We start from the raw sequence: 26,667 nt of genomic DNA, 5'->3' as shown, positions 1-26,667 counted from the left end.
TGGCCCTGAAAGTGGGATGGGGTGGGGGTGACCGTGATCGGTGGAGGGGAGGGGGGTGGTGGAGGGGTCCAAATCCAGGCTGCCAAGGACCCACAGAGCCCGGCGCCGTGTGGGCCCCGAGGGGGGCGGTCGTAGCGAGAGTGGCCGTGGCCCGCTTGCCTTCTGCTGCATGTCGTCGATGACCTTGTTCTCGCTGGCACTGCTGGGCTTGCTGGAGTATTTGTTGTACAGGTCCGTGAGGTCCTTGGAGAAGTAGCCTTTGATCTGCGGAGAGAGGACGGGGCGAGCGGTGATGACACGGCACCGGCGCGTTTGCTGCTCACTGTGGAGGTTCGCGGTTCGAGAATCTGGCGGGCGGACCACGGTCATTACCGCGGCGCGTGTGCGTGCGAAAAACCGAGTTAACACCATGCACTCTCCCGCTTCGCTTGCGATATCATTCGCAAGAGCGGGCCGTTGCGTGCTGCCGGCATCTCGCCGTCCAAATTTTCAAACTTCGAAAAATGATGCCACAAAATCACTCGGGTTGGGATCACGCGCACGCCCCCAAGGCCACTATGGCAGATGAGACTCTACCCTGGTCTCGCTTGGGTTCTCACCTGGGTTGAACACAATCAAAGCGAACTCAACTAACGTCCCATCCGCTCACCTTGTCCTTGAAGACAAAGGCGGCGATGCCGGCAGCGATCTCCACGAGCAAGATGATCACCAGCAGCGCCGTGAACTGTGGCACGCAGGGAGAGCAGTGGGGGGGGGGGGGGGGGAATGTCAAGACCAGTTCCTCACTTGCAGTGCGATGACTTACTGGTTTAGTGGCGATTCAAGTCCATTCTTACGCTGCACAGAGCACTAAGCACGGAGTATCCTGCAGGGAGCATCCTGCGTGGAGCACCCTGCGTGGAGCACCCTGCATGGGAGCACCCTGCCCTGCACGGCAGAACGCCCTGCGACGCACCGTTCCCAGCATGCAGCGGTTCTCCTTGATGGAGCCGAAGCAGCCGAAGAAGGCGACGACGAGGATGATGGAGCCGACGACGATGAGGAGGACGGGGGCCCCTGTGGTGGCGTTGTCCGACAGCTTCCCGAAGGCCCCCACCTTGGCCTGCGCCAGCGCCCCCACGATCACGAGGCCCAATCCGGACACCTGCGCGCCACACACGGTCACCTGTCAGCTGGATGTGTACGTGTGGCTGGCCGGGTGGGAACGTACGAGAGGCCACCGCAGTGGACAACGTAACAAACTGATAAAATACACGCGGTACGCAATACTTACGAAGACAAAGATCTCCCATATGGCCTTTAACAGACTGTTTGGGGGAAGTACTGTTCGCAAGCACCTACCCACAAAGACCAACACACACACATACACACGTACCTACCGACACACAGTAGCTACCCATCAACACACCCTCCAACAACAACATGAGCACTTCATCATTGGCTGGGTCAGTGGGGAGCCGTGGCACAGCGGTTAGAGCGTTACTCTCTGAACCCAGTGACCCGAGTTGCCAGTATATAAACATCGCCACTGGGGAGACAAAGGTGGTCGGGCGTAGTGTTGGCCACCCATCTCATAGGTGCTCGCTCACAGCACTTTCCCCAACAGTCTGTTAAGGCTATACGGGAGACCTTTGCCCTAACCCCCCCTGCCCGACCTATGAAGGTTGACATGATTGGCGCTTCGCTAGGGGGGTGTTCGTGTGGAGGGGGTGGGGGTGAGTGGGGGGGTAGAGTGGCTGACGCAGGAGCCACCGTGAGCCCCCGGGCAGCTGTGCACGGTAAACATTGGCCACTCATCACTTGACAACCACGGGCAGCAACTCTCCACCACACCCAGCACAACCCCCCCCCCCAACCCCGCCACAGAAAATGGACAAATATTCTGTGATTCCAGAATCAATGACATTTAGTCTTGTTTGCGCCCTCTTGTTTGTATAGTTTCTCAAGTCCGATCCGTCTCCTTTCGTCCGTTTCCTTTCCATCGTCTGTCTCGATTCACCTGTCTGGGAGGTTTTCTGCTCGTTTGTTCGATTGGCCTGGAGGCAACATTAGCATAGAACTTGCATAAACTTTGCACATCACGTAAAACAAACGCTCACAACTCAACACGCACGTCGTGAGAGCCCAATGGGTAGTGACCGGCGCCTCCGCGCATCATTCCCACGGTTGGCTACGTACGGTGCGAAAGAAGTTCAACATACCTAGATTAAACCGCTACCCAATTCAAAACCTGATTCGTAACCCGCTATGCTACGCGATTTGCTACACTACCCAGTACGCTGCACGCACATCCTCTATGAGGGTGGCACGGTCCTGCAGCAGTGCCTTCACCGCTCGTTGCAGTTGCAATCCGGCAGGCCGCCCCGATTAATAAACGCAGCGCGTGTTACCTGTACAGAGCCCTACGCGCGGTCTGGGTTCCCTTACAGCGGGCGGCACAGATCCGGCGGCGTCTTCCGAAAAAGAGTATTGCCGTCACGTGCCAGCATCACGGTCCAAATTTGGCAGAGGCTATTAACAAATGTTATAAACTAAAATGTTAGAAACATGACCCTGCAAGTTACTCGACTGGAAAACGGTTCAGCGGCAACTGTCGCCCCCTACCGCAAAAACTTGGCAGGACCCTCCTGCAAAAAAAGTCTTGAGACTTGGGGAGAGTTTCCTGAGTGTGCAAGCGTATAGATATGTTTACAGGTCACAACAAAGCAGAGGTCGCAACCGGGTACCCGATACCCGTACCCTACCCGATACCCGGCTACCCCTACTCGGCCGGGTACGGATACCCGTTTGCGACCCTGGTGCGGCCGGGTACGGGTAGGCCGTGAGTCACTGGTGAGTAACTGTTTGTCACTCATTTCCCAACGTCTTGTCTCTTCTCACAATTCAAGTTCCTAGAATCAACCCACCCGCGTCTGCAACATGGCTTCAGGCAGAGACGGTCCAGTACAAAATGTCCACGTAAAAACGGAGGAACAAGAATTGGTTCTGGAGTATTAGCAGTTCACTCGTACAAACGCAGCGACCAGAGGGTTGCTGGATCACGTGGGGATTGGGATGTGCAGCCCGCACGAGGCGTCCACCTCGGCTTGCCATGTAAGAGAGTGTGGTTGACTGCAGGAGGACGTACGGCAAGAGGTGTTCCGTGTGTCGGGCAGATTATCTGCAAAGTGCAACGCTGACCAAATAAAACAGCCACAACCGCATGACCAACAAACACCCGACCTCGGACAAGAGTCAGCAACTATACGCTACAGCCGCGTAAGAGTAAAAATAATCGTAGCAGTGGTCACGTACAAAGTGTGGCCTACACGGGAGAAACGCTGAGCTGGCAACGGTGCTGAGAGCTTGGGCTCCTATCCGGGATTCAGCCAACGCCTGCAATTCAACCGGGGTCCGAGGTCGAGTGAGTTGATGGTGGTCTCAGCTGTCACCAATAAAAATTGTTGAGTTTACTCACAGAGAGACTCGTAGACTCACAAAGAGACCCCCAGAGACGTATATAGAGACCTGTAGACTCCAAGAGAGAGAGCCACATACTTACGTAGACCGGGTTTCTGATTAAACTTTCGTCTCAAGTGTAGGGAGTTGATGGTCTTAGCCCGGTCACCAATAACTTACTTATGGAACCAGACGTACGTATGAACCTGTAGACTCACAGAGAGCCACAGACTTACACAGATACCTGTAGACTCGCATTGAGACCCCATAGACTTAGACCAGGTTAATGATTAAGCAAGTGTAGTGGGCTGATGGTCTAAACCATTGACTTCCAAAAAAAACAATTATATTAAATTTGGTTCTGCACTTAATTTGGCAAAAAATTCCAACTCTGATCATTAAAATATATCTGCAATTGTCATGTGACGAACACTAAAAACGTTTATAACGTCGTGCGCGCGTGCGCTTCACGTGGCCTCAAGGTGCACATAACCTGGCACAAGCGTCGTGGTGACGTCACCGCCACATAGTGGCGAATGGCGGTGGTTGTGTGTGGAAAGTGGTAGTGCAGTTATTAGTGCGCTGCGCCACCAACCCGGCGACCCTAGTTCAATTCCCGCTCATGGCCAACAGCAGTAATGATTATCTGAACCGGTTGAGCCTCCCCTAGGTGTACTCAGCCTTAAATGAGTACCTGATACAGCGTGTAAACATTGGCACTCGGAAGACAAAGGCCACCGGGCGTTGTGCTGGCCACCCACCCCCTCGTGTGCTGTTGTGGCATTCATAGGTGCTATATGGGGGAGCTTTGTCTTGTGTTTGAGATTAGACCTGTTTAATTTTCCTGACACCAGGTATAGGTTTAGGAGCATGTTCTCATCCGGATAAGATGCCAGGCATATTGATCATTTTTACCCACATTTGATACGAATGTATCGTAGCTCAATGTTTTGTGTCTTATTTGTGTTAGTAAGGCAGATGTTCCTGCACGGTATCCATGCCGCAGCCTGTGCCCGTCTGTAAGGCTTTGGGAACCGCTGACTTCAGTAAGAACCGCAAACTCAGTGGCAGTCAGCGGTTACTACCCGGACGCGCAGAATCGGCGTTGGCGGCAGAATGGCGAAGGCCCAGTTAGCGAGAAACCTCGCCCCGTCAATCCGCGTGCTCGCAGATTCCTACGCTCGACGCAGTCCTCACGAATCGCCCAACGCTGCGAGGGCGGGGGGCCCCCCCTCGCCGATCCAGCACTGCATTTGCTAAAACGAGGGGCAGAGCGCCCATGGGGTGGGTGCCGTCATTGTTTGGGCGATGACAAGCTAGCGTGCATTTGCGGTCAACGCGTGCTGGCACGCGTTGCCTGACAGTGACGCGTGGAACTCCCGGGTGCGCGCACCGCGCAGTGGCGGAGGCACACGGAAGCGGGCCACCGGCACTCATCCGGCCACGGCTTGACGACGAGGGCCGTGTGTATGTGAACGTGCAAAAAAGAAACGTTGAGAAACGCCGGTGTAATCGGGGGCTTCAAAAGCCTGGGCCCAAAATTTCACATACACGGCACAAAGATAAAGATCCCTTGTAGCCTGAGACTGTTGGGGGCAAGTGCTGTTTGCGAGCACCTATTAAGGCCAACACAGCACATGGTGTGGGTGGCCAGCACCACGCCTGGCCGCCTTGTCTCCCTTGTGGCGTTATTTATGCATTGTACCAGGTACTCATTTGAGGCTGAATACAACTAGGGGAGGCCCAGGACCGGTTCAGATAATTGTCACTGGTGTTGCCCACGAGCGGGAATTGAACCCGGGTCGGCAGGTTTGTAGCGCAGCGCGCTAACCACGACACGACTGCTCCCCAACACACACAAAGATCCTCCCGTGTAGCCTTCACAGACTGGAGGGGCATGTGCTGTTAGAGAGCACCTATGAAGGACGGCACGGCCGACGACGGGGTGGGTGGCCAGCACCACGCCCGCCAACACACACACAAACGATTCAGTGCAAACGGAATCACAATGGAAGGAAATGTCATTTCGCTTGACAAGAGCAGTTGGTTGGAGTTTTTCTGGTGACCTGAATGCCTCCTGCACGCTCTTTTTATGCCCATTCATACCTCAGCACAAAACCCTCTCCGCCATCACAGTGTGCGGGAGGGGGAGGAGAAGCGGGGGAGACCGGGGGAAATTTCTCGACGTTGGTCATGTACCGGCACTGCCACAATTCCACGCGTAGTTCAAACCCAACCAACGGTCGTTGCACGGAACATTGTCGTATCAAAGCGCTTCACGGAGCGACAGCTGGCCATCACTCCTTTCCTTCTGCCAGATTCCCAAAACGGTTGTGAAGGAAGTTATCTCCCGACCTCACTCGTTACATTATCATCGCCGCCGCCGCCACCATCTGGCTCAAGGGCTTACTCTTGTCATTGTCCACACGGCCTTCCAGGACCGCTCTTACAGTTTCATCACCGCCACCACCGACATGTGGCTTCAGAGCTTCCTTCCCATTGGTCACATGACCTCTGGGTGCCACTCCAATGCCCCTGTCGGTGACCTGGCCTCCTGCTCCAACCTGCGCCACGTCCCAGCCATTGCAACTTTCTCCTTCCTCCTCCCCCCGACTACGTCAACGACGCTTCCCTGCCAAATTGCTCACTCCTCCATCCACCTCCATACTGCACATGTGTCCCAGCACATCACCAAATCGCCAAGGGCTACATTACATTTTAAATAACATTCATTTATTCAGGAAAGCCTACTCGTAGGCAACTTATTGGCCGAAGTTGATTGTAAGTTTGATCTTTGTTTGACATTCGGAATGAAGCCACTTTACCCACACCATTCCAACTGGAACATGAAGGAAAGTGCGTGTGAATGTGTGGCACCACCACTGGTTTCGCTGTGAAGCCTATAACACAAATGTGTGGCAACCCATAACACATGCCACAGCACACTAGAACGCTATAACAACAAAACCAAACCACTTGGCCACACAGGTAAACCAGTGGCACCGCACAAATCTTACGCGTGATCCACCAACCCTCGCTTCCAAAGGCCCAGATGATTGCGGACATGCGCCACTGTGTCCGGGCGTGTGTTCAAAATGGCTATTTGAATTGGCCAAGCCACCGCAAGCGAGTTGGGTTCCACAATTGAGGGATATTGTGACATCGTTCAGTGCAGTCAAAAGCAGAACCCATTCATCAGCACAGAACTGGTGGGGAAGTGGGTTCCTGTATGTGTACATGTCTGTACACATGATAGTGTGTGTTAACGTGTGTCAATTCAGCCTCAAATGAGAACCTGGTGCTGTGCGTCACCATCACCACTAGGGAGACAAAGACGGCTGGGTGTGGTGCTGGCCACCAACTCCCTCTTGTGTTGTGCCGACCTTCACAGGTGCTCGCTAACAGAACTTGCCCCACAAGTATGTAGAGGCTATTAGGGGGATATAGGGAAGGGCCAGGACTGATTCAAATAATCGTCACTGGTGTTGGTCAGGAATTGAGAGCGAACTCGGGTCGCCGGATTCAGAGCGCAGTGTGCGAACCGTGACACTACCGTCACCCACGCACACACGCACAGATTACACACTGATGTTATCCGTGGCTGGGAATCGAAATAGGGTCACGGAGGTTAGCAAACTGTGAAACCAACTGCACCACCACTCCGACAATACCCGCCATTCGCCACTAAGTGAAGGTGACGTCACCGCAGCGCTTGTGCCAGGCTAAGTGCACTTTGAGGTAACAATATGTCGAAGGGAAATTGAGGTGACTGGCAGATGCCCCACGTGTGCTACCCACTTCGCCATCTCGCTCGGGTTTAAGCTGCCCGGACACGAAGGTCCATGACCAGCGGCAATCGCCGGGCCGCGCGGCCCTCGCATGCTGGGCACCGGCATCGGCGCCCCTCCCCCTCGCAGCCAAGGGCCGCGCCAACGCCTCGCGCTTGAGAATCAATTAATTATCAGACGAGGGGTGCAAATTGTTAGCTTCGCCGATGTCGCCTTCAGGCGGAGGGAACGAGACGGAACGTGACGGAACACGCAAACAATACAAACGAGATGGAATTAATTGAATCGCGAAATATGAATTTCTATATTTTTTGCCCAAGGGGAAATCGTCGCACGCCTTGTCGGTTTGTGATGCGTCAACCCCACTCACCATGCGAGGACTGCATTGTGGCAGCAGCGCAGCGATAGCAATGGTGCCTCACAGCAAAGAGTACCTGAGTTCAATTGCCAACTCTTACATCTTTCTGTGTAGACTTTGTATGTTATCCCCCTGTTCTGCAGTGCGAGTGTGTGTCAGTATGCACCTAGCCTGGCAGAAGCGCCGTGGCGGAGTGTGTATGTTCTCCCTCTGTTCCGCTTGGGTCTTCTCCGAGTTCTCCAGTTTCCTGCCATAGCTAAGCAAACACACAGTGTAACTGCTATTGGCCAAACATCCCAATGCTGAAAAATTACACCGCTAATTCTTCAATGTGGATCACACGCAGCAGCAGCAGCATCGCCCCCATACTGCAAAAAAGTTGGTAGGACCCTCCTGAAAACGAATAACAATGTGGGGGGGGGGGGTCACTGCGCGCAGCTGGGCACGAACGCGTCGACGGGTGCGCCGTCACACCCCGGACGGGAACGCAAGTGTGCCCCTGGCTCTTTGTGAGACTGCGGCGGTCGTGTGCAGGCCACCACCGCGCCACCGCCACAACCAGATTGGCGGCTTCCTCCTCCGAGCTTCGCAGCGAGAGCTGGCGCCTGCCGTACGTGACCCTCCGGCAGCGGTGGCGTTCTCAATCCGCAGCCTTTTGTCGGCATGCGGATCTACTGCCATCTTACCTTCTTCGAGAAGAATTTCAAGATGTTTGTTCAATTGGGCCCTATATGAATGATACTACAAATAATTACTCATTGCCCTTTCTCGAGTAAATATAAATAAAAGATAAATCCATAAGGTTTGTTTTGGGGTTCGGTCGTAAAACCCGCCACCATCTGACACAGCCAATTAGTGAGGTTTGTCAAGTAAACACAACGTTACTAGCACAGAACACCGGTGTATTGAGAGAGAAAACCGACAGCATTGAACTCGTAACGAATTGGCATGTTCTGCAAATGTGACAAACCTTGCTAAGCGGCTGTGTGGGGTGGTGACTGGTTTAACGACACATTTATATTTACACGACCTAACCCCGAAAAAAAACTGGGCATTGTGCAAAGCAAAACAGGTAACGAGGCCCTGTGATTATGATCCGTTGGGTCACGGCTCGCTTGAGCAAGGCATACAATCACCCCCTGGACTTTGGCCATTCATTCTGAAGCCCACATTGCACTCGGTCACACGCTGCTGCTCGGGTTGTAACAAAAACACGGAGCACAGCTCAGTCCAAACTTGTTACTTAAATTAGAGTTAGTTCATAAAAAAACATGACCTAGGCTGCCCCCCTTCTCCGCAAGTGCTGCTTTTCGTAACACGGTTGCCGAGCACAGGGCCCCTAAAGTGCCAAAAGGCAGTAAGTGGCCAGCAGCAACCAGCACTATCAAAGTTGTAACGGGTAAAAGTTTAACGCAGTTCTTGATTTGAGCGAGGTTATTTATTGTACTGTATGCGCTTGGCGGAGGGGTTGATACGACGGGGTGGGGGGGGGAGGAAATTCCCGAGCGGAGCCGTGCGAGGGAGGCAGTGGGATTTGTCGACTACTGTCCCCTGATTTTTCATGTTCAACATCTTGCGATGCATGAAATGGAGTCGCTCGCGCGCGACACACCACATCACTTCTGCCCCGTAGCGAACTTTGCGCATCCAGATACACCGCCGTACTGCGCCCGCTGCACCATCCCGCACCCCCGTGCGTGTGCACATGCGTGTGTGTGCACATGCGCGTGTCCGGATACCAGCAGGGAGAGTTTGTGCAGCGGGTTAGCGCACTGTGCTATGAACCCGCCAACCCGAGTTCGATTCTCACTCATGGCCAACACGAGTAACATATTCTTAGTTTTTTTCGGTAAAGTCACGTAGGTAAAACATCAAAATTAATAAGAATAAAATAAAATAAAAATCACGACGTTTCGGAGGCAACACAAGTCTCCGTCATCAGGTGGGACCGTCACAGCCAGATTAGCTGCATCAAGGTCCCACCTGATGACGGAGACTTGTGTTGCCTCCGAAACGTCGTGATTTTTATTTTATTTTATTTTTATTCATTTTGATGTTTTACCTACGTGACTTTACCGAAAAAAACCTAAGAATATGAATCCTTGCAGTCACGAAAGCTTCAAATCTAGAAACACGAGTAACGATTATTTGAAACGGCCCTGGGACTCCCCCTTGGTCGACTGAGCCTCAAATGAGTACCTGGTGCGGTGTGTATACATTTCCACGGGAGAGACAAAGGCGGCTCGGCGTGGTGCTGGCCACCCACCGTGCCGACCTTCATAGGTGCTCGCTAACAGTACTTGCCCTAAAAGTCTGTTAAGGCTTCATGGGGCATCTTCGTCTTTGTCTTTAGTGCAACCAAACTGCATGCAAATGATCGCTTGCACGCGCACGTACGAGTGGGAGGGAGGGCTAATGGGAGCGAACAAAACTGCACAAAATGAGAATAAACTAGAAACAACGCAAACGAGACGACCGGCAACAACCGATTCTCGAATCAAAATCCCAATCTGGATTCGTAGCGATTCACCAAATCTCTGGGCTGGGGTGGCACGTAGCCCCGCTCCCCGCGGGCGCATAAGGCAGGTCACCCCATTAAGGCCAAGTCAGCTGATTGAGATTGTGTCCCCCGCCTGACTAAAGGCCGAATCTGAGTCAGCTGACTGACGGTTCAGCTGGCAGGATCGTGACCGGGGAAGGAGGGTCACATCCAACCTTGTGATGATATCGGGTCGTAGCCACACAGTTGCCACGGCGATCATCGCGGTCGACACCACACCCGTGCCGACTCATCCCTAAAATCAGTATCGCAATCATCGCTGCAGTCGTCATCACACACCACTGGGGTCATCGCAGTCATCCTCATCATAATCACCATACATCATCGTGACGCAAGATCAGTCTCCATCATCATCGTCACACATCATCATGACCGTCCAATGCTCATCCGAGCTGTATTGGCTTCCGGTTACCGAACGAATACATTACACAAAAGGTGCTTGCCACAAGTGAACCACAATAATTTGCTGATCTTGTCAAGAAGCATAAACCATCACGTGAACTCAGATCATCCTCGCAGCGGCTTTTGGCTAGCCATGGATCAAAGACGGTTACCGCATCGTGCAATTTCAGATGCACTTCTGCGGCTGCCTGGAACGCTCTTCCTTCCGATATGAGGAAGCCACTGGAGCTTTGCACTTTTAAACCGAGATTGAAAACTAATTTCTTGAGAACTGCTTTTTGCGTTTAGTTATTGTCCTTCCCTGCACCTCCGATTAGCACGGTTGACCATGTATGGTGTGAAAGAAGTTCAACACACATACCATATCAGATGACAGTCATCACCATCATCTCAGTCACCATGGCGATCATCACATTAAAAAAAATCATCACAGCACCCGCCATCGTAACCAGATGCGAGTCGCTCATCTCGTGTACGGCGCTCCCAGACGCCGAAATCAACACCTCCCAATCCCGCGCACCTGTGCGGGGCCTGTGCGGGGCCTGTGCGGCACTGTGCCCAGGAACAGGGCTGTGTGCAACTTCCTAAACCAACAAACTCGGCCACAGCTTCCGCAAGGGAAAAATCAACAAAGTCGTACGGCTTACAAAGAGAGTGTGTGCGTGAGAGGCAGGGGGGCAGAGGGTTGTGTATGTGCGTTCACGTGTACAGTATGCGGTTATGTATATTTTTTTGTACGTTTGCGTTTATAAGTACGTGTGTCCGTGGGCAGCGGTAGAGTAGCGGTTAATTCACTACGCGACGAAACCCGGAAACCTAAATTCAATTCTCGCTCACAGCCGACGACAGTGACAGCTCTCCGAGCTGGACCCTAGGTCGACTCAGCGTCAAATTAGTACTTCAGGGAGTGTGTAAACATAGTCATTGGGGAGACAAAGGCGGTCGGGCGTGGTGCTTGGCACACCCACCCCTTCGTGTTACCGTGCCAGCCTTCATAGGTGCTCCCTAAGAGCACTTGCCCCAAAGTCTGTTTCAGGCTATGGGGGGGGGGGGGATCTTTGTCTTTGTGCGCGAGGTACCACGTGTGTGTGTGTGCGTGCGTACATGGGCATGTGCAATAACCCCCGAACAGGCTTTGCTCATCAAATACCAACAAAGCAAGAACTTGCTTTGACAATCACGTCTCCACCAGCCTCATTGTGACACCACGGGGAGACGCAAAAGAACACGAGGGCGGGCGAGCAGGGCGGGACCCCCAGGTCGGGTGGGACCCTCACAGCGATACGGGACCCCTAAGTATGGGAGCACCCCCACACCGTAGAGGCAGCCACCCCCGCCACCAATCGCTGGTCAACTCCTCCTCCCTTCCATGTTGAGGGCTCGGTCGAACCACACGGGACTGCTTCGTCTCGTCCACCATACACTGTGCAACCACCAGCACCACACCGCAGGTCGTCACCACCACAACAACAACACACACACACCAGCACCACACCGCAGGTCGTCACCACCACCACAACAATACACACATACACCAGCACCACACCGCAGGTCGTCACCACCACAACAACAACACACACACACCCACCACACCGCAGGTCGTCACCACCACAACAACAACAACACAAACCAGCACCACACCGTAGGTCGTCACAACCACAACAACACACACCCCCACCAGCACCACACCGCAGGTCGTCACCACCACAACAACAACACCCACCCACCACACCGGTGGTCACAAGACCACGGCTCCCACTCACTCGGGAAATGAGCACCAATGCTCCATCGCTGGGCTGAGCAGAAACTCACACCTACAAGCCCCGCCGACTCCCACGCCGGCTCCCACTCCCCCCCCACCCGGAAGTCTTCCCCTCCCTTGCCGAAAAGTCGCGGTGCAGGCAACGTTTGCGAGGGTCGCCGACGGCTACGCTGGGGAGTTTGGTGCTGCAGGAAGCGTGCCGGGATGGTGCGCCATTTGACGTTCACCGGGGCCACGGTGGAGACGTCGTCTGGCCGTCCACACGTTTCACCGTTTCCATTAAAACTCAACTTCCCACCGACCCACCCATCCCCCCCGCCCTCCTCCCCTCTCATCTGTAGGCACAAGGGAATTTGAGAGCACTAGGGGGGCGATTTGGTTTTGTTGTTCTCCGCTCTGAATGCCCAAGCGCTCTCCCCTCTCGCCCTTCCCTCTGTTTCCACTCAAGCGCTGTCACCACCGCCATCAAGCGCTGACGCATCGTCTCCATGCCATCTCCATGCAGTCTCCGTGCATAGCAGAGACGGTGCGATGACCGCCGTTGGTGTTGACCGCATGTCAGGTCTGTCGACATTTCATTCCGGGCCGGGGGAGGGGCGAGGGAGAAGGATGGGGGAGGAGCGGGGGGTGCAAGAAACTTTCCGCGGTGTGACCTAAAGGTTATTTTTTTATGTATTTTTGTGCAAATCGTTTCTACGCAGCCCAGCGGCGGAGCGAGTGGCTCGCACTCGGAAGGTTGCGATTTCATATCCTGGTGGGGAAGTTTGGCTCAGCCCATCATCCCTCTGGGGTCGATAAAAGGTACACCACTTTGTGGAGAAATTCCACTGTGGTTGTAGTCGTGGATAGACTCGCCTCTCACCAGATGAATGTGGAATTTCCACCACTGGCTCTGCAGGGCTGTCAACAGGAGATTAGTGCCAATGCCTCAACGCTCATTTGAGCAGCAGATCACTTAAACGGACTGTATGACACATATCCACACGTGTGTATGTGGTTCCCTAATTAAACACCAAGTGTGCTACACGCACTGAGTCACGAACACTAAGAAAATTCCCAATTTGGAACAATACGGCAAGGCAGTGCCCACCACCGCCCCCCCCTTCCCCCACGTGTCAATGCATGCCGGGCAGAAGATGACATCACAGAAATTCTTCTGAGGTCACTTCAGGTGGGCCCTCTTTATCCGCTGGGGGCCACACCCGCTAATGCCCTGCCAAGAACATCCATTCCACGTCAGCAGCTCACACACGTCGAGTCCGAGAGATGGCGTTGCGCCACACATTTCTTGTATTAGAAAAAGAAGGTTTTGCTGGCTGGATTTCTGGCAGCCTGGCTGGCATCCTGATGCGCGGGCAGGTAACGTCACCGCGCACATCTGCGTGGTGACGTCACCCGCGTCCCGTGTATCAAACAGAGGTCGCAAACGGGTTTTGATTCCTTACCCGTACCCGTACCCGGCCGCACCAGGGTCGCAAACGGGTACCCGGACCCGTACCCGGCCGTACCCGTACCCTACCCGTACCCGGCTGGGTACGGGTAGGGTACGGGTATCGGGTACCTGATTGCGACCTCTGGGATTAAGTCATGTTGCAGGCGTGGGTGGGTTGATTCTAGGAACTTGAATTGTGAGAAGAGACAAGACGTTGGGAAATGAGTGACAAACGGTGACTCACGGTCTAGCTGTACCCGTACCCGGCCGCACCAGGCTCGCAAATGGATACCCGTACCCGGCCGGGTACGGGTAGCCGGGTATCGGGTAGGGTATGGGTATCGGGTACCCGGTTGCGACCTCTGGTATCAAAGCAAGCGCACGGGATATGCTATCATACTATATTCTAAAGAAAAGCTTGGCTGACTGCCGAAGGACGCACAGGCCGCGAGTTTAAGTGTAAAAAACTAATACAATGCGACGATAGTTTTGACATGCAGTTGTTGGTGACTGGGCTGAGACCATCGGCCCTCTACACTTGAGAACCTGGTTTCATCACAACGCAGCGAGTCTATGGATCTTTACGCGAGTCTGTGGGTCTCTATGCAAGTCTGTCCCACGATGCTCCACACGCATAACGAGTTCCTGACAACAACAAAATTTCGACCCTGCTTAAAATAACGACGGCGACGACGACGCGTCTTGTCATTCACAAGTGTAATCCGTTGTGCGCCGGCGTCAAGGTTTAAATTTGACAAATTAAAAAAATTACACCACGAATTGGGATTACACGCACAGCAGCAATCATCGCCATCCAGGTCACTCTAGCAGTTGAAACTCATCCAAGTCTCCCGAGTTCCGCACGAGTAAGAAACTTGAACTGCTTTAGCGCCATAACATGGCAAGCAATTACAAGGGCCCAGCATGGACCCGTCCATGATCGTGACGTTTCAAATCTACTCAGTTTTGCCCATAAACACAACCCGCTCTCTGTAGACGCGACGTCCCTCGACAACTCTCCCCCTCGTCCTTCGTGTAACACGCACTACTTCCTAAATACACAACCTCCACCGCTACCCTCCACATTCTTACTGTGTATTTGGCCGCTCTGACACTGGAGCACGATCCTCTATCCGTCCCTCACATTGAGACCCCAGTGACCACCCCTCGGGTCGCCACCTGTCCGCTGCCCCGCTGTGACCCGGTACAGTCCGGGAACCGGCATCGTCTGTGTTAGGGTGGCAGCAGGAAATTATTTGTAGCGAGACTCAGTTTATACCGGTGCTGTGGTCACGTTGCACACTATTACAGAGGACTGCAGCACAGCTCTGATAATATAACAGACCCAGTGCCGACTGAGGAACACGTCCGGGGGGGTTGGTCTACGGTGGAAACGGTGGCGACCCTAGTCCTGGTGTCAGCCCCTGACACCACTGCCTAGAGCCACACCGACCTTGGTTCCCATCCTCGTGGCTCACGCCGCGTGCAAGCAGAGCGATGCTAGCCAGTAGTGTCCCCATTTCCTTCGCCATTGCCCCCCCCAACTCCTTGCGTCAGAATAATTAGCCTGGCGGGGTAAAGTGCGAGGCACGGTACAAGCCACCGCCCAGTGTACATAAACATCATATACAGTGCAGGTGGACAATGGTTAGCGTGCTACCTTGTGAGCCTGGTGATTGAGTTCAATTCCCGGTCGCTCATTGTCGGAGTTATTCCAGGCACGGTTCTTCCCTATGCACCCCCCCCCCACGCTCACCGCCATCCTTCCCCCTTCACCAACTCACAATTGATCAACATGCTCAAGTATGGTCAAAAACCGTGGAGCGACATGGCATGCGGGGAGGCCTTCATTCAACAGTGGATTGAGACACTGGAATAAAAGTGATCTGAAACTGGACTTGTACCTTCTTGCATAACTACACGGATAGTAAAGAGACCCACAGAGAGCCAGAATAAGGCACATTTATGGTTGTTCTGGGCTAAGTATTAACTTTCGGGGCTCACGGAGCCAGACTAAGGCTGATCTGCTCCTGCTTTTGTATTTGCATTGCTTTAAAGCTGTTCGCCTTTTGACATTTTATTATCTAACACTGTTGAGACGTGGCCAATCAGCTTCAAAGACAATTCATACATTATCATGAAAGCATGTTTTATGGCTGATTTATAGTGCTTGGCGTTTCAATGCTATTACTCCAAGGCTCACAGAGAGCCAGACTAAGGCACATAGATCCTAAAACTCCCTTCCCCCTGATGCCCCAACAGGACAGGCACAATCTTGCCCTTTGTTGACGTGTAATGTTAATGTTTCCGTTTTCTTTTACAAATAGTGGCGTCGTCGTTCACGCAAATCGCAATTCAACACACGCCGCTGTCAAATCTGTAACGCACACAGCGGGGACACCACAGACACGTGGGAAGGCAGCCAGGACGGACGCTACCATCAAATTGCCCAAGCTCTGTGATCCTAAACTGGCATAGCTATATGACCCTTTTTTGCCAGTATCAAAATGAAAAAAAAAATAGGTTTTACCCTTTCAAGGCAGGTGTTAAGGTGTTTTGCATTGCCTTTGTGCTGTTCGCCTTTTGGTCTAATACTGGTGAGACAAGGTCACTAACGATGCCGTCTCTGGTGTAGACCAATCGGTTTCAAAGACAATTCATACAATATTATCAAATCATGTTTGTGTGCATGTTTTTACCAAAAGCATGCGTTGTTAATGCGTACTTGATGCCTTGCAATAGGTATCTATTTGGTGTGTGAACATATCAACAGCAATGTTATTGCTGGAACAGAGTCAAGCCTGTTGTTATTTTTTTTCTATATTGGCATGTTAGGCCAAATAGGAAAACATTTTTGACGAACAAAAAGTGATGCTAATCTGCGCTGAACAGACTGCCAGGCGAGGCGATCGGTTGGCAACGGCTTAGGCTGTGGAACGCGGTTGTGCCTTCGTGAACCCGAGTTGACGCAAACCGCGCTGTGACGTCACCTCGCACGTCCGTGTCGTCACCGCAAGACTGCTGGCAATGTTTCAACTGGGGGCCCAGGGACCAACTGTGGCCTGGGAAGAATGGCCCATCGGGGTGGCCAGCTCAGAGACAAGGCCCACGGGAGAGATTACGAGGTACAACAGGCCGTGTGAGATAAGATATTAACCAGAAATGATTGGTGAGGTGACAGATCAACAAGACACAGAGATGAGATAGCTGGAGACGAGATACATATGAGCATTCACTTGCACAGACGTTACAATGTCACACGACGCCATGTGACGGCTGTGACCTCCGCGCATGTGACGCACAAAGTCTGGTTGCCCCACCAACGCAAGCCAATGCCAAGACGTGGATCTGCGGGGTACAAGTCGACAAAATCCACCCCCAGCTCACGCCTATGGAACTCGCCGCACACCGCACCAACAACACCAAGGACCCAAGGTCTGTGGTCTTAAGTTTGTTGGGGGGGTGACAGTAACAAGATATATGTTTTAAGCGACTTCTATTTAAATGTAACACTCCGCTGCGGGCATTAGAACACGCGGGCGTTAGAGAACACGTGGGCGTTAGAACACACGCGTGTGGCAACGCTGAACAGGCAGAAAGAAGCCTTGTGCTGGCGGTGGCGAGCGTGGGGGGCAGACTTACAAAGATCCCCCCTCACAGACTGTGGCGGCAAGTGCTGCACCTATGAAAGCCGGCACGGCGCACTTCAGTGGACTTATTGTGCATGCCAGCCATATTTATCCCGCACTATTATAACCTTCAAAATTACGCATCTCGTAGCTACGGTCAACACAACAGAGGATCCCTTACTGGACTGGACTGCCGTCTTGTCTTCAACGTCCCCTACTCCGAGGGGTACAGGCGCAGCGTGACCGCGGGGTTTGAGCAGCGTGGCTACCGAAACCGCGATACGGACCCAGCAACTCGAGTGAAATTCCCGGCCAAACACCCCCCACCCCCCACCTCCTACCCCCTGGTGAGGCCTTCAACCCAGCAGTTTATGTACAAAGGGCTGCGAGTTATTTTTGTATTTCTTCTACACGCAGCGTTCGTTACGTGTGCTTGCACAGTTTTGTTTACACGATTCCTAACGGAGACGAACCAGCAACAAGGCTACCTGGACCCTGTGCAGTGTCCACACAAGACAGCCAACTGACCCAACAAGTGGCGATCACCTGACACAACAATGCAGGGCGACGCTCAACGCTGGCGAACAGGGGCCTTGCACTGGCGAGCATGGGGGATAGACTCACACTGCACGGCACACGAGGAGGTCGTGTGGCCGGAAACTGATGTTGACCACACATCGCAAGCAGGTACAAAACTCATTTGAAATTGAGTTGACTGATGGGAAGACCATGACCAGTTCAAATGTTCATCGCCGATGTTGCCGACTGTGAACGGAAATCACTGCACCGGCTCCCCTAACCACTACACCACCACTTGTAGGCGACTCCCAGCCACATGCGCCTCCTCCTCAGCCTTTCCACACATGCGTCACGGGTACCGTGAAAGCGATGATTCACAGCCCGACTGCTTACTATTCCCCCCAGCCCGCCCCCCTCACCCCAGTTTCCGTAAATGTCACCAGGAATCAGGGTCATCAATCTACTCACAAATGTAGTCTTGGTCTGTTTAATCAAGGTTAGCGGTTCACTTGCGCAACTCTCGACTCCGACACACAGGCGCGCGCTCTGCTCCCCGGAAACCTTGCTCCCACACTCCTGTTCATGACTGAGTGCTCGCAATGATGAAATCCGTGCTGTTTTGGCGATGAGTAGTGATAATGATTGTGATGATGCTGCTACTGCTGTTGGTGTTGATGATTGTGTCGATGCTGCTGCTGATGCTGATGGTGATTGTGATGATGCTTCTGCTGAAGCTGATAAACCCTTCCCAAGTTCCTCCTCTCAGATCTCCCAGCGCCCACCCCCCCTCCAACCCTGCAACTCTGGTAGCTGAGCCTCACCGCCCCGGCTGGACTGGTGTCTGTTGAACGTTAACACGACTTCAGGAGGGTGTCGTCACACGAGACGTGTCGTCACAACATCAAACATTGGAACCGTTGACCGTTTGGTCGGTGGACAGGCTTCTTACAAAGTCGGGAGGTTCTGAACAAAGCAACTGGCCGGAGGAATGCTTGTAGTTTACAGTATGGTACAATAAAACAGGAGGAGGTGATGGGTGGGACACGTGTGCAAGATGGAGGAGGGCAAGGTTACCAAGACGGAGGTCGGAGATTATGGAGAAAACCTCAAGCCTGACATAGGAGAAACCTTTAAAGGGCACGGGGACTGTGCAACAAGGGTGGTTTGGTTGAGACTGGAAGAGTGGTCCTTGAAGGTCAGGAGTTGACAGGGCAACAGCTCCCGGTATTTCTCTTCGATGTGCTCTGAACCACACATTGGAGCACTTTCCCACCACTCACCTTGCTAAAGAGATTAAAAAGGTGGGTCTCTTTATGAGCCTGCAGGTCTTTATGTCTATGGCGCAATAAGTAAATTATTGGTGACTGAGCTGAGATCATAAACTCGTGACACTTTAGAGCACTGATGAATCAGAAACCCAGGCTATGTAAGTCTATGGGCCTCTATGTGAGTATACAGGTTCCTATGCGAGTCTCAGATCTTTAGTCTATGTGTTTGTATGCGAATCCACAGGTCTCTATGTGTGTCTATGGCTCTAAGTGAGTCGACAGGTCATCAGCTCGCCACACTTGAGAGCCCGGCGTGATCACAGGCGGTGGCCGCAACCCAGTTTGAAACCCAGGAAATCTCAGCAGCGCCACCTCGGCGTCTCTGACCTCTAACCCCGCGCGGTCTCCTGACTGTTTTAATCTCGAGGGAAATGAGCAGTGGGCGCATCAGTCGGGGTCGTAACTCTTACGACATCTGCTGTACCAACACAAACGGCGGAAGGCCGTGTCACGCGCTCACCGCCGCGTGATGCCGGGCATTGAGAGAGAGAAAGGGGGGGCGGCGGTGAGTCACCAGAGATTCCAGCACCGAGGCCTCGAGTAGCGCCCCCCCCCATCACCCCCCCCAACACCACGTGGTGTGTAAACTCACCCATACGCATACTCACGCTCGCCTGAAGCCATTCTCGCGTACACAAACTCACCACCTCACACTCGCCTGCGTACGCATTCACCCATGTTCAATCCTTCACTCCTGTTCACCTGGTTACAGTCACCAAGGGTACACTCACCCGCACTCGATCACCCGGGTACACCCAACCCCTCACAGCTGAGGTGCATGATCTTGCACTCACCACAGCCAGGAAGATAACCCAAACAATAACCATTACCAAAATCCTGGAGGCGCGAGTGCTGGATGTGGAGAAGTGGCGGGTGGCAGTGAGTGAAGAGCAGTGCGTGGCTGCGTGGTGAGGAGTGCGTGTCGGTGTGGTGGTGAGGAGTAAGTTGGCCAGGTATGACACCGAGAGGTAAGCGTGTGTGGTGTCAGTGTGGTGAGTGTTGGTGTGGAAAGGAGAGTGCAAGTAGGCGTGGCGAGGAAAAGTGAGGAGTAAATTAGGCAGGCATGGTGCCAAGTGGTGAGCATGTGTGTGGTGAGTGTCGTTGGTGTGGTGAGGACAGCGAGAAGTGATGAGTGTCACTGGAGTGATGAGGAGTGGTGTTAGTGTTGTACAATGCGGAGTGATGAGCGCCATCGTGGTGAGGCGAGGGTGAGCACCGGTGAGGACTCACGAAAAAGAGAAGGTTGAACACGAACAGGAGATATTTCACGCATTTGCTGGCTCCTTCCACGGCCATCTTGATGTCTGTGGTGGTGGCTCGGTCAGAGGTCGAAGCAGGTTCAGCTGGTCAGGGGGTCACAACGGGGTAGACCCCCACATGGACTGTGAGAGCATGAAGAAGGCCCACGGCCCAAAACATCGCCTATTACACATTGTGGTTGCCTCTGAGGGCAGAGGAGTTAATGACAAGGAGGGCGTGGAGCTGTTGGTGTGTTTGGCTGTGTTCGTGCACTACCACTGTTAACGCAGCAGAAACAGACCTCACCGATTCATTTAATTCCGCAGAGCCGGAGTAGCGGGCCTGCGGTTTACACGTTAAAACAGCAACACGGCTCTAATGAGGACTGCTAGACCGGGCAAATATCAATGTCTTGCAAAGATTAAAGACTTTTCATCGGTTGTTTTAAAAGTTATAAATAATTTAACGTGACAACCCCTGGCAAAGAATGTAAAGGAACACTTAGAACTATAATATACCGGACCAAACGAGACAAAGCTCCCACGTGTAACCAATAACAGACTGTTGGGGCAATTTCCGTTAGCGAGCACCTATGAAGGCCGGCACGGTGCACCAAGGGGTGGGTGGCCAGCACTACACCCGCCCGCCTTTGTCTCCCCAGTGCTGATGTTTTACACACCGCACCAAGTACTCATTTAAGGCCGAGTCGACCCAGGGAGTCCCTGGACCGATTCCAATATTTGCCAATGTTATTGGGCATGAGCAAGACTCAAACTTGGGTCGCCGGATTCCTAGTGCAGTGCTAACCACATTACCGCTCCCCACATTTGACCAAATCCGGCACACGCAGCACGCGTGTAGAATAATTACTGTCAACGAATGCTACGATACAATTCGAGTGACTACAACGTAATTCACAGTCCCTTCTCAATCCACTACTGGGTGAAGGCCTCCCCACGCAGTGTCCTTATCTTTAGACTTCACCTGACGTTAGCCGTGGCCGGGAATGTAACTCGGGTGGCCGTGTTCTTAGAGCTGTGCGCTACCACTGCGCTCCCTGCCCACCGCCACACTACCCTCGGTGCCGACTGCTCCCGTAATAACAAATAAGGCAGTGGCGATAAATTAGTGTGTGAAGTTCGGGGTGTGGATGGGAAGGAACCATGCGTTCGTGCTCAGCGGCCATAACAGTGGCAGGGAGTAGTGGGACTGTTGTGACCCCCCCACCTCCACCGTGTCATGCGGTGTGACGCTTTCCTGGGCAGTGCCACGCACACACACGGACCCCCCCCCACTTTTCTCCCAACTTTAGCCGCATCTCTCTGTGTACGTCCCCGTGTCTGTGTGTCCTGTGTCTCTCTCTGTGAGTCTGTGTCTCTCTGTGTGTCCTGTGTCTCTCTCCGTGTGTCTGTGTCTCTCTGTGTGTGTCTGTCTCTCTCTGTGTCTGTCTCTGTGCCCCGTGTCTCTCTCCGTGTGTCTGTGTCTCTCTGTGTGTCTGTGTCTCTCTCTTTGTCTGTGTCTCTCTCTCTGTGTCGGTGTCTCTCTCTGTGTGTCTGTGTCTCTCTCTGTGTGTCTGTGTCTCTCTGTGTGTCTGTCTCTGTGTGTCTGTGTCTCTCTCTGTGTGCCCCGTGTCTCTCTCCGTGTGTCTGTGTCTCTCTCTGTGTGTCTTGTGTCTCTCTCTCTCTCTGTGTGTCTGTGTCTCTCTCTCTGTGTGTCTGTGTCTCTCTCTGTGTCCCTGTGTCTCTCTCTGTGTGTCTGTGTCTCTGTTTCTGTGTCTGTCTGTGTGTGTCTGTGTCTCTGTGTGTCCCGTATCTCTCTGTGTCTGTGTCTCTCTCTGTGTGTCTGTCTCTCTCTGTGTCTGTGTCTCTCTGTGTCCGTGTCTCTCTATGTGTCCCCGTGTCTCTCTATGTGTCCCCGTGTCTTTCTGTGTGTCTGTGTCTCTCTCTGTGTGTCTGTGTCTCTCTCTGTGTGTCTGTGTCTCTGTGTCTCTCTCTGTGTCCCCGTGTCTCTCTGTGTGTGTCCTGTGTCTCTCTGTGTGTGTCTGTGCCTCTCTCTGTGTCCTGTGTCTCTCTCGGTGTCCGTCCCTGTGGTTCTCTTACATATATCATGCTTTCCTTCCCTTTGCGTCTCTCTGGCCTGTTTCCCGTGTGTGTCTCTCTGTCCCTCGCCTCATATCGGGTTGGCTGTCTCCCTCTCGTCTCTCCCCCTCTTTCTGTGCGTCTGTTTATCCCCGTCTTGTCTGTCCCCCATTATTGTATATTTATCTCCGTGTCCGTCCATATCTAACGCCACGTGGCTCTCCGTTTCAGTCCGTTTCCCTGCCTCACTCTCTTGTCTGTCTCCGCTTATCCGTGTGTGTGTGTCTCTCTATGCAACTCCTTGTCTCCCATCAGTCAGATCTCGAAGTCTGTGTGCCCCTCGTGTCTCCCACTGCGTACCACTCCGTGTGCGTCTTCCTCCGTATCCCTATCTGCCTGTCCCTCATTGCATCTGTCCGTCTCCATGTCTCTCCCCTTCCCCTCCCAACCCTGTCGGCTCCCCTTCCTGTGTTGCTGCTCAGTCCCCGTGTCTGTGTCTGCCACCTTGGTTATCTAGAACCCTTCTGTTGACTTAAAGCGTTCGTGACTGCAGGAATTCTCATATTCTTTGGGTCTTTCGGTAAAGTCACGTAGATAGGTTACTAAAATAAAAATAAAACTACGACGTTTCGATCGCAACACAAGCGGGCGTTGTCAGGTGATAATCAGGCGACGACCGCTTGTGTTGCAATCGAAACGTAGTTTTTTTTAATTGCTTTTTGAACCCATCTACTAAAGACCCAAAGCATATAACCCTTCTGTTTCCGTGTCCCCCCTGTCCATGACCCATCCGTGTCTCTCTCACTGCCCGTGTCCCCCCCTCACCCCACTCATCATCTCAACTCCCACTCAGCGTCAATTAGAGACTCAATTAGAGACTCAATAGAGAATCTCTCTCAGTAATCAACAAGTAGCGCGCACCTACGGAGGCCTAGGGCGGTACACGTGGGGGTGGTACACGTGGGGGTGGGTGGCCAGCACCATCTCCGGCTGCCTTTGTCTCCCTATTGGCACTATTTACACACTGCACCGGTCACTCAATTGAGGCTGAGTCGACCTACGAGAGGACTAGGACCAGTTCAGTTCAGATATTGGCCCGTGAAGAGGGAATCGAACTTGGGCTTCCGGGTTCGTAGCGCACCGCGCTACACTACAGCTCACCCTACAATCACCACCATCATCATAATCATCACCATCATCACCATCGTAATCACCACCATCATCATAATCATCACCACCATCATCATAATCATCACCACCACCATCATAATCACCACCATCATAGTAATCACCATCACCACCACGATAATCATAACCGTCACTACTATCGCAATCACCATCACCACCACCACCCCACCACCACCTCACCACCCCACCACCACCACCTCACCACCCCACCACCACCTCACCACCCCACCACCACCACCTCACCACCCCACCACCACCACCTCACCACCCCGCCACCCCCTCAACACCACCCCGCCACCCCCTCAACACCACCCCGCCACCACCCCGCCACCACCCCGCCGCCACCACCCCGCCACCACCACCACCACCACCACCCCGCCACCACCACCACCACCACCCCGCCACCACCACCACCACCACCACCCCGCCACCACCACCACCCCGCCACCCCGCCACCACCACCACCACCACCACCCCGCCACCACCACCACCACCCCGCCACCACCACCACCACCACCCCGCCACCACCATCACCACCACCATCACCACCACCACCCCGCCACCACCACCACCACCCCGCCACCACCACCACCACCACCACCCCGCCACCACCACCACCCCGCCACCACCACCACCACCACCACCCCGCCACCACCACCACCACCACCACCCCGCCACCACCACCACCACCACCACCCCGCCACCACCACCACCCCGCCACCACCACCCCGCCACCACCACCCCACCACCGCCACCACCACCCCACCACCATAACGAGCCCACCACACCACCACAACCACCACCACAATCACCACCACCACCACACCACCACCACACCACACCACCACCATCACCACCACAGCACCATCACACCACACCACCACCACACCACCACCACACCACCACCACACCACCACCACACCACGCCACCACCACACCACCACCACACCACCACCACACCACCACCACAATCACCATCACCACACCACCACCGCCATCGTACCTATCGCGTTCCCCGCTGCTGCTGCTGCTGCTGTCAGGAACTCAGCAGAGGCGGCGACGTCGCGCGCGCAGTAGTTGGTGAAGTAGATGAACGCGCTACGTTAAGTTATCAGTTTATAAGCTATCGGTGTGCGCGTGAGGAGAAGGAGTCTCTGCGAGGCAGAAGCAGTAAGTGGTGCGTGTGTGGAGTGGCTGGTGGTACTTTAGAAGGTGTAAGAGTTTAATACCTCGAGGTAGAGGTGGTGGTGATGGTGGTGATCTTCAAGTCGCCTTTGCTGCCCAGCCGCTGGAACCTCGCTCCGAATGATTCGCGCCAGTCACGTGAGCAGCCTCACCCTCGCGGGGGGTGGGGGGGGGTAAGGGGAGGGGCGTTAAGGGGAGGGGCGTTAAGGGGAGGGGCGTTAAGGGGAGGGGCGTTAAGGGGAGGGGGGGTAAGGGGAGGGGGGCTGAGGGGAGGGGGGGTTAAGGGGAGGGGGGTAAGGGGAGGGGGGTAAGGGGAGGGGGGGTTAAGGGGAGGGGGCGTTAAGGGGAGGGGGGGGTTAAGGGGAGGGGGGTAAGGGGAGGGGGCGTTAAGGGGAGGGGGCGTTAAGGGGAGGGGGGGGGGTAAGGGGAGGGGCGTTAAGGGGAGGGGGGGTAAGGGGAGGGGGCGTTAAGGGGAGGGGGCGTTAAGGGGAGGGGCGTTAAGGGGAGGGGCGTTAAGGGAGGGTGCTTAAGTGGAGGGGGGTTAACGGGAGTTGGGGGGGGTAAGGGGAGGGGGATTAAGGGGAGGGGCGTTAAGGGGAGGGGGGGTTAAGGGGAGGGGGGATAAGGGGATGGAGAGTCAAGGGGGGTTAACGGAAGGTGCGGGGGTTAAGGGAAGGGGGAGCTAAGGGGGGTTAAGGGGAGGGGGGGTAAGGGGAGGGGGATAAGGGGAGGAGGGTTGAGGGGAGGGGGGACGAAGAGGAGGGGGAGGAGCTAAAGGGCGAGGGAGGAGGGGAAAGGGGCTAAGGGGAGGGGCGAACGGAGGTGGGGCTAAGAATCGCCTAATCGATTTTTATGAGGAAAGGCCATTTGCCGAAACGTCGTCTGTTATTGTTCTTCTAAGGCCACACAAGGTGTTGTTATTGACGAATGCGATGACAGGCCCACGTAGAGGCCCACACGTGTGCAGTTAAAACGGGCTATTGCCTGAAACGTCGCCTAACCGATTACTATCGATTATTGAACACGCCCACTAATCGATTGCTCTCGGGAACTGTGTGTGTGCGCGTGTGCACCTAGCCTGACTCACACGCGGCGTGGTGAAAACCCGAGTTCGATTCCCAGTTCACGGTCAACATCGGTGGCGAATATCTGAACCGGACTTGTTCCCTGCGCGAGGTCGACTTAGCCATAAATGAGAAGCATCGCCACTGGGGAGACAAAGGCGGCCTTCAACGATGCTCGCTAACAGCACTTGCCCCCGACAGGCTATACGGGGGATCTTTGCTTTGTCTTTAAAATATATAAAGGTGACGTTTCGGCCAATGACCCTTCCTCAGCCATAGCACATTTAGTTTTTCTAATTTTTTATTACTGCACGGGCAAAAAAATTCATTGGGCAATAAATGGCTAACTATTTATGGGGACCTGGTTACTCCGTATTCGGGCAGTCCTCGGATTACGAATCTAATTTGTTCGTAAGTCGAAACACAGTCATGCACCGTATTGAAATGTCCATAGGTCAGTGTTATGAAATGTGTTACGGTTCAACGAAAATGAAAGTATTGTTGAACTCATAATCAAGAAGAAATGTTGTACATTTCCATGTAACACTGTAAAAAATACTGCATTGTAAATAAAACATAAAATAAATTCATGGAAAATAAAACTTTTATTTTCACGAACCTTGAGTCATGATGTGAGCTTACAGTCGGAAGTGAGGCAATGAGTCAACACAATTGCACACACGCACGGGGCACAAAG

At 53.7% G+C, this 26,667-nt stretch overlaps 1 protein-coding gene across 2 annotated transcripts in view; it reads right to left on the bottom strand.

Annotated features, from left to right (window-relative positions):
* The window catches only part of LOC144729180 (CD63 antigen-like), a 28,375-nt gene extending 3,312 nt beyond the window's left edge, over positions 1–25,063 (bottom strand). Inside the window, exons 1-5 of one of the 2 annotated variants that reach the window (XM_078609216.1) lie at positions 24,951–25,063; positions 20,447–20,559; positions 956–1,144; positions 650–724; positions 160–264 (exon numbers count right to left, since the gene is read on the bottom strand). In XM_078609216.1, the coding sequence (XP_078465342.1) occupies positions 160–264; positions 650–724; positions 956–1,144; positions 20,447–20,512 (435 nt within the window). In that variant the 5' untranslated portion in view covers positions 20,513–20,559; positions 24,951–25,063. Of the gene's footprint in view, positions 1–159; positions 265–649; positions 725–955; positions 1,145–20,446; positions 20,560–24,724; positions 24,851–24,950 lie in introns of those variants that run through there. The other variant, XM_078609215.1, reaches the window with a different exon arrangement.
* Between the last annotated feature and the right edge of the window lie 1,604 nt (positions 25,064–26,667).

The sequence above is a fragment of the Lampetra planeri genome, chromosome 31, assembly GCF_965212315.1.
Source record: "Lampetra planeri chromosome 31, kcLamPlan1.2.h2, whole genome shotgun sequence".
NCBI classification, from domain to species: domain Eukaryota; kingdom Metazoa; phylum Chordata; class Hyperoartia; order Petromyzontiformes; family Petromyzontidae; genus Lampetra; species Lampetra planeri.
The sequence above is the reverse complement of the archived record's forward strand: the minus strand, read 5'-3'. Positions and strand labels throughout refer to the sequence as shown.